General features: G+C 39.5%; 2 protein-coding genes across 11 annotated transcripts in view; one reads left to right on the forward strand and one right to left on the reverse strand.

Annotated features, from left to right (window-relative positions):
• Positions 1-549: 549 nt before the first annotated feature.
• LOC104825315 lies at positions 550-3,434 on the reverse strand. Of its 7 annotated transcripts, none has more exons than XM_010557630.2 (10): positions 3,353-3,434; positions 3,006-3,220; positions 2,468-2,561; positions 2,203-2,279; positions 1,918-2,033; positions 1,742-1,827; positions 1,535-1,588; positions 1,295-1,448; positions 1,160-1,173; positions 550-981 (listed from the first exon to the last, which is right to left on the reverse strand). In XM_010557630.2, the coding sequence occupies exons 2-10, from the start codon at positions 3,121-3,123 to the stop codon at positions 879-881; spliced, it is 816 nt and encodes a 271-aa protein (XP_010555932.1). In that variant the 5' UTR covers positions 3,124-3,220; positions 3,353-3,434; the 3' UTR covers positions 550-878. The 7 variants fall into 7 exon arrangements, with proteins under 7 accessions (XP_010555932.1, XP_010555930.1, XP_010555935.1 ...); XM_010557628.2 differs by having other exon boundaries at positions 3,348-3,433; XM_010557633.2 differs by having other exon boundaries at positions 1,918-2,024; positions 3,318-3,426.
• Positions 3,435-3,754: 320 nt separating this feature from the next.
• The window catches only part of LOC104825316, a 4,505-nt gene continuing 939 nt past the window's right edge, over positions 3,755-7,320 (forward strand). For 2 of the 4 annotated variants that reach the window (XM_010557634.1, XM_010557636.1), the window contains exons 1-14: positions 3,755-3,946; positions 4,715-4,833; positions 5,073-5,184; positions 5,294-5,458; positions 5,530-5,634; positions 5,746-5,829; positions 5,902-6,017; positions 6,102-6,203; positions 6,273-6,386; positions 6,495-6,551; positions 6,648-6,762; positions 6,848-6,901; positions 7,056-7,130; positions 7,216-7,251. In XM_010557634.1, the coding sequence (XP_010555936.1) occupies positions 5,080-5,184; positions 5,294-5,458; positions 5,530-5,634; positions 5,746-5,829; positions 5,902-6,017; positions 6,102-6,203; positions 6,273-6,386; positions 6,495-6,551; positions 6,648-6,762; positions 6,848-6,901; positions 7,056-7,130; positions 7,216-7,251 (1,128 nt within the window). In that variant the 5' untranslated portion in view covers positions 3,755-3,946; positions 4,715-4,833; positions 5,073-5,079. Of the gene's footprint in view, positions 3,961-4,714; positions 4,834-5,072; positions 5,185-5,293; positions 5,459-5,529; positions 5,635-5,745; positions 5,830-5,901; positions 6,018-6,101; positions 6,204-6,272; positions 6,387-6,494; positions 6,552-6,647; positions 6,763-6,847; positions 6,902-7,055; positions 7,131-7,215; positions 7,252-7,320 lie in introns of all 4 variants that reach the window. The other 2 variants (XM_010557635.1, XM_010557637.1) reach the window with 2 other exon arrangements.

A 7,320-nucleotide genomic window follows, 5' to 3' on the forward strand; every position in this document is an offset into this window, starting at 1 on the left:
GCAATTAGGAACGAATGGCTGACTACGGTTCCACTTGCGGTTTGATATAAATTATCACAGAGGATATAATTTCATATATATTTTTTTTTAAATAGTTATAATTAATTATTATTATCATTTGATAAAACAATATATTTACCAAATTTATAAAATAATTAAATAAAAATTTAAATTATAAATTTTATCAATTTAATTTATTTTAAATAAAAAAAATAATTTTATTATTAAAAATATTTTTTTTAAAAAGATAATTTAATTTTTTATATCATATACCACCAAACGCTATCAAAATGCGAATATAAGGTTGCGATTAAAAATCTCGTGTTTTGTTGTGGACGCAATGATTGTGATTCTATCAGTCGGTTTTTCAATCGCCCACATCCACAAAAAACTGCAACCGTTCCGTTTGCGGGATAGTGACGCAACTAATTGTCTCCTAATTAAATAATGTTAGTTTATAATTTTTTGTAAGTTTTGTGACCATTAAGATTATTTTATTTTCAATTTGTCAAAAAAAGACATTTGTCAACGTATATATGTATAGGCGCATATACCAAGTGGGAATTCAGTAAATTATGGCAAGTGAATACAAATGAGCTTCCGTTTGTTTTGATACAGACACATTCCGAAGTCTAACATAACATCCTCATCTACTTGGACACAAAGGCAAGAACTTTAACTCTTGCTCATTCCGAGTTTGTTAGACTGAATCATACACATTCGCTAGAACCTATATCTCAATACATCGCCCCCCAAAGTCCTTGGAAGATCCTCCAATGGCGACTTTCAGTTCAGACAAAGCTGAGATAAATCTCATGACTTTCTCTTTTTTCCTGTCTTTTTTTTTGGGAGTTTGAGTCGTGGACAGACAGCTTTTGTTACTGGCGATGACCTTCTGGTAGAGCCACCACCTTGTGGAAGGGCACTGTTCTTTGAGGCAGTGCTCCATCTTCCTCGTCGTCGTCGAATTCAAGCAAGTACCTGATAACCCATATGGACAATTCGGATCATATGATTTGATTGTTAATTCTTGTTTATTCCCAACCCAATGTGGAGTGATTGATGACAGCTAAAGAGCCCTCGATTCTGTCAGTGCAAGTGAATATCTGCCCACCGAAAGTAGTATAAAGAGCGAGAAGGAAAAGGTGACGGAACTTACTCATCGGACTTCCTCTGGATTCATGCAAAAATCGGAGAACCAAAGCCAAACAAGACATGCGAGTTTGGCATCTAGATGTTAGTTTCCCAGGCAGCAGAGGCGAAAACTGGTCGAGAAACAGAGAATAAAACTGACCTTTCTCGGGGTACTTATGACAGTTGCCTTATAGAGGGCAGTTGTTCCAGGATATACAGCCAAGACTTGTTTCCCCGAAGGAAACTCTTGGGTGCTAGAAGGGTCATTGCGTTTGGGGAATGGCAAGATACATGACATCGGTAGCTTGTATGTCCTAAATATTACAAGAGAACAAACACATTAGTTCAAGAAAGAATTTGATATCAGATGCATAACTGAAGTCCTTGTAAGCGCTCTTACCTCTGCCCGCCTCCATCTTCATCATCCCCTGGTTCTTCATCAAGTACTTCAACTCTGTCAGAAAAAAGTTTGAAACTTTTTATAGACCCAAATGCCAGATATTGAATGCATTTTGGCCCGACAAAAGTTTTGTGACTATCGGTAGTTATAAAACGAGCAGAAATGATCAACTATCGTTGCCGAGTTGTTATAAAGGTCCGGACTTACTCTTTCGTTTCTCTATCGAAATGAATTACTTTTACCACAAACCACTCATCCTTCTCGGCATTTTCTGCTGTGACCCTTGCAGCTACCTATGTAGGTATAAGAGAAATGGACATGAATTTTCCTTGTCTGGAAGAAAAAAAGACTGATCCCAGACCAAAAACGAATAGGGCGTGCACCTGTTCACCCTTTAGACTGGCATATGCCTCGATTTGGTTTCTCATGGAAGGAGAGAGTCTTGTTACATCCGAATCAACTTTCATCCTCTTTCTCTTCTGATCGGCGCCTTCTGCCACTTACATGATATCATTTACAAATATCGAAACCCTTAATTCATCTAATAATAAACGGCCGGAAAAGTTTGGAACTCTGACTTCCATATAATGCTAGAATGTATAATCAATGATCATGACTTTAACACATAAAGCTAGAATGTATAATCAATGACCATGACTTCCATATACCTAATTTTCTGCGGTGCTGTCCAGTTGGTCCAGACGGAAGCAGGGCATCCAACTGACTAAGCAGAATGTTCGAAACTCTGCATTAAAACATGAATTCAAAGATCTTAAGGAAGAGTTTAGAGTTATCACACAAAATTACAAGGTTTTTGGCAGGCAACATGATTTCGAAAATGAAGTAATCTAATCAGAACATCACTCCCTAATCCATCTCAAAGTCTTAACTTTGATCCCAACCAATGGAATGGTGCAAGTAAATACAACTTACGTTACTTCAGTTTCCGAAAGCTCTTTAGCCTGAATGTACAGATTTTTAAGCTTTGACAGTGAAGTATCACCAGGCTTCTCCACTATCTCAGGAGCTGCATCAGAACAACAATCACTTGTCAGATGAAAACATGAAGAATGATAGAGAAAAAAACCCCCCAAGGAGATCAGCCTTAGGGAAAACACACTGCAATTTATTACCAAGTATCCATCACTAGGCTCATACAGATTCCACTTCCTAGAACTAACTTCATCAAGATTCGTTCTAATTAGTAATTTATCAGCATCCATCTTCGTATTAATGGAGTTATTATCTACAGCTACTATGGCATCACCCCATTACTTATGATACTTCGCTACTTGTGTTATGATTGAAATCCAAACTGTCGGAAAGGATAACTAGGAAGAGACAAATCAGTTATCGCAGAAGAAAACCCAGTGAAATAACGCTGACGAGGAAGATCCAGACAAATCCCAGATCATGACAAATCTGCCACCACATACCAAATTCGCTGAGAACAATTATGGAAAACACTCACTAGCTTGGAGCTTCTTATGCATCTTATTGATCTCCACAAGCACTTCCTCTTGTTCTTTCCGTAACCGATCGAGCTCCTTCGTGTTGTCCAGGATTCCGGCAATGTCCGGCGACGACATCCGTCCCAACTGCTGCGAAATCCCCGACACGAGCAGGAAAGAGAAAGACCCAGAATCGAAAATATCTTAGATTGTTCGGATCTCGAAGCTCGATCTTCTGCTGTCACAGCAAAAACAAAGCTTTAATTCCCACAGGAAGAGGAAAATCTCAGAATTTTCTTCCAAAAAAATTTCAAAACTTAAGCTTTTTCTACTTAGGAAGGATCCATAGAACAAGCGAGCACCGTACGACGCCGTTCTGGGCGAGAGGGATGAGCTTCGGAAAATGCTTTTCGGCAGTTATTTGGATAAAGGGAAAGTTCTGAACCTCGTCAAAGTTTTAAGGTTTTTTTGTTTCCACGCCGAAATTTAAGTTTATAGTTTAAAACTAATTAAATTTAATTAATCGTGATTTTCCATATTAATCTGTCCAAATGATCTGATGTTTTTCTATTAATCTGCCACGTGGAGATCATGGAATGAGGTGCTTCCGATGATATCTCTGTCAAACCCTGTCGCGCTGCCACGTGTAATCGTACATGTGTGTCCCTAATAATGGGCCTTCTTATAGGATGCAATGGGCCGTATTTGGGCTTTAGTTGAAATGATGCGTGTTTCGGCGCGAGTGATCTCACGTTCGCGAGACATTTTTCGAAAAGCCAGGGACCGCCATTGCCGGTTCCAGAGCTGAAGATCCGAACGTTGAAGCAGAATAATCATCGGTTGCGAAAACCGAATCCTCAATTTTCTTTTTGTCCATTCGAGATTTCACCTTTGGCTGTCTACGATTTCTGAGCTCGGTGTTGCTGGATTATGAATTTCTCCTTCTCTGTCGCAAACAGAGGTCAAAGCCGTTTCGTGAGCTCTTTTTCTTTTCTGATTGAATCAAATTTCTTTTTGTTTTGTCTAAATTTTCGTAGTTTTGATTTGATTCGATCGCGGCGGCCATTTCTGTGTTCGTCATACGAAACGTTGTTTTGCGACGACATCGTTTGCTTCTTTCTTTCTTTTTTTGGTATGAATTTATGGTGCTGAATTAGCGCGTATATAACGTTTTGATTGACTGAATGGTACCAGAAAACAAAGTTTATCGGAGGAGGTTGCGGTGTTTTGTGTACGTATTTAGGCATTGTGACCTAGTATCCGGGGTTTGCTTGTAGATTGCGTGCCAAAGTTGCATCGATGTGGCGTATTTTTACTTGAATTTCGATTCGATGTGTAAATTTGTTCCATTAGAGAACATTGAAGGTTGTTTTCACTTGCGGAGATATTCGTCGAACATGGTGGAACTAATGATTATGCGTGTGTAATAACGCTGATTTCGTGTCATAGAATTAATTAGGACGCTATATAAGTTCCTATTCGGAATTGTCTTACCGAAAGAGGAACGCAAATGAGCCTGCATCCATAGTTGTTTCCGGAAATGGCTCATTCGCATGTATAATTCTCTTTCAGCAAAGAGATTGTAGCTTTTACATGAAGTGATCAAGCCCTTCTTCAATTTTGATGTCCTTTGGGCATTTCTCACGAATTACATTACCAGAGTTCCTAAGCTGGGCATGCTGTCTTGATTTGTTCAACACTGATATTTTGTGTTTGTTTGAACTCATAGGCACTGAAGCATGCAACACCGATGACGTCAAGCGACGCCAAAGTGCTGTGTTTCATGCCATAGGTTAATGTTTGGATAGAGAAGATATCTGACGGCACCCTGTACTGGTAGTCTCCAAGGTGGGTGCTTCTGCAATTTCTGTTTCTCATGCACATATATTGATGAATGAAGAGTTGTTCTTTAATAACTCAGTGGCAGCTGATGAATATATCAGTTTTGGCACTTCTTTACATCTAAATTACTATGTCTATTTTCTTTCTGTTTACTTTTGACCCCGAGTCCATTCTGTAACACATTTTTTTAAATTATTTTTTTTCACTGCTTAACAATGGGTATATACTTCTCTTTTGGTGTACAGTGGAGAGATGAGAAGAACCAATCTAATGATGAGGCTTCTTATAACAGCCGTTGTTGGGGTTATAGTTGGCTTCCTTATGGGTATATCCTATCCAACTCTTTCCTTAACTAAGGTGAGAACGCTTTCTTCGAACAGCAGATATGAGGCTTTTCTAACTTATACCCCTGTTATCCATTCTCTAATGTGTAATGGGCTACGGCAACTTCTCTTGAAATGGGTAGATGAATCTTCCATCTACGTTGTTCCCCGCATTTGATCTTTCATACATTGAGGGCAAGTACTCTGACTTCTCCAAGCAGCCTCTACTTGATGCTTGGTATTCTGTCAAGGACAGTACAAGTATGAAAGAGATCCCTGATCCTTCCTACGACTGGAATGCCACAAAGGTTGGCCTCATTTACTTATTGGATTTTCCATGCTGTAATTGATGAACTGTTTATCGAACGAACTACTGCAGATATGGGTTCCCACAAATCCCCGCGGTGCTGAAAGACTTCCCCCAGCTATAGTTACACCTGAATCAGATTTCTACCTCCGTCGGTTGTGGGGCAACCCCAGTGAGGTGCACGATTTTTCAATCTACAGGCTTGTACCTACACCTGGCCGGCTCTGAGATCAAGTTAGATGAATGCTTAACCATCTTATTATTGTCGGATGTGTATAACATGTGCAGGACTTGACGATCAAACAGAAGTATTTGGTAACGTTTACAGTTGGTTATGATCAAAGAAAAAATATAGATGCAGCTGTGAAAAAGGTTATCCCACCTTCCATTCTTCTTTTCCTCATGCCTGAACATTCTCCAATTGCCTAACTCTATGTCCGGCAGTTCTCAGAGGACTTCACCATAATGTTGTTCCACTATGACGGGGGGGCCAGTGAATGGGAAGAGTTTGAATGGTCAAAGCGAGCTGTTCATGTGAGTGTCCGAAAGCAAACAAAATGGTCAGCAGCCAGCCATATTCCTGAATTTGAACTATTTCCTGCTCTATGGTTGGGCTTGAACAATATATCTGATCTTCTGTGCAGGTGGTATGCCAAGCGATTTTTACATCCCGATGTCGTTGCCCCCTACGAATATATCTTTATATGGGATGAGGATCTCGGTGTGGAGCACTTTGATTCAGAAAAGTACGGTTTACGGAGCTTACTTCCTGTTATGGCATGGCCGGGCTGTAAATATTTAAGTTTTCCTTTCAGGTATCTGGCTGTGGTAAAGAAACACGGCCTGGAAATCTCACAGCCTGGGTTACAGCCATATGAAGGGCTGACATGGGAGATGACGAAGAAAAGAGACGACACTGAAGTTCACAAGTTAGGATAACAAAATGGAAGCTATCAAACTGTTTTTTTCGCCGAAGCCTAACCATATACAATACTTTGGACTTACTCCATATCTTAATCTCTGTTCTTTGCTTTCAGGAAGGCTGATGAGAGAAACGGCTGGTGCACTGATCCGAAACTGCCCCCTTGTGCAGCGTATGTTACAGTTTGCTTAAACTATCAACTTCAATACTCCATTGGGCACTTCATAAATGATTATACCGGCCGGTATCGTCATCTGTTTGGATATAGGGTTAATATTATTCTTCATACATCCTATGGAAAAAAAACCCCAATCAGGTTCGTTGAGATTATGGCTCCTGTTTTTTCTCGTAAGGCATGGCGCTGTGTCTGGCATATGATTCAGGTTTGGAAAAGCCTTTTCTTCCTCTCTTTCCCGTGTTTATAATCTCCAACACAGTTCACTTTTTTCTTTACCCTTTTGGCCACAGAACGATTTAGTTCATGGATGGGGTTTGGACTTTGCCCTTCGGAAGTGTGTTCAGGTCTGTATCTGAAATTTCCTCTGGGCAGCCATATTTGCACTTTTTTTCAGATATATATATATATATATATCAACACAATGTGTAGAATGCATTAGAGATCATTTAGGAATATGATCCGACTTTTCTTCAATTGAAACCATATTTGCTAACACAGAATGCTCTGGAGGACATTGGAGTTGTGGATGCTCAGTGGATTATTCACCAAGGTGTTCCTTCACTTGGAAACCAAGTAAGCTCACTCTCTCTCTCTCTCTCTTTTTAAAGAAAAAAGCCCCTCTAATGCCCATTTCTTTGCATGTAAAAAATCCCAACAGGGGCAACAAGAGAACGGGAAGCAACCATGGGAAGGGGTATGTACTATGTATATATATATATATATATATATATATATATATATATATATATATATATATATATAT

This window comes from Tarenaya hassleriana, unplaced genomic scaffold (genome assembly GCF_000463585.1).
Source record: "Tarenaya hassleriana unplaced genomic scaffold, ASM46358v1 Cleome44, whole genome shotgun sequence".
NCBI lineage: Eukaryota > Viridiplantae > Streptophyta > Magnoliopsida > Brassicales > Cleomaceae > Tarenaya > Tarenaya hassleriana.

Coding starts and splice junctions, on each gene's coding strand:
- LOC104825315 (XM_010557630.2), bottom strand. CDS start 3,123: ATGTCGTCGCCGGACATTGCCGGAATCCTGGACAACACGAAGGAGCTC. Junction 2,562..3,005: donor GCATAAGAAGCTCCAAGCTA/GTGAGTGTTTTC, acceptor GTTCTGATGCAG/CTCCTGAGATAGTGGAGAAG. Junction 2,280..2,467: donor CTTTCGGAAACTGAAGTAAC/GTAAGTTGTATT, acceptor GTTTTAATGCAG/AGTTTCGAACATTCTGCTTA.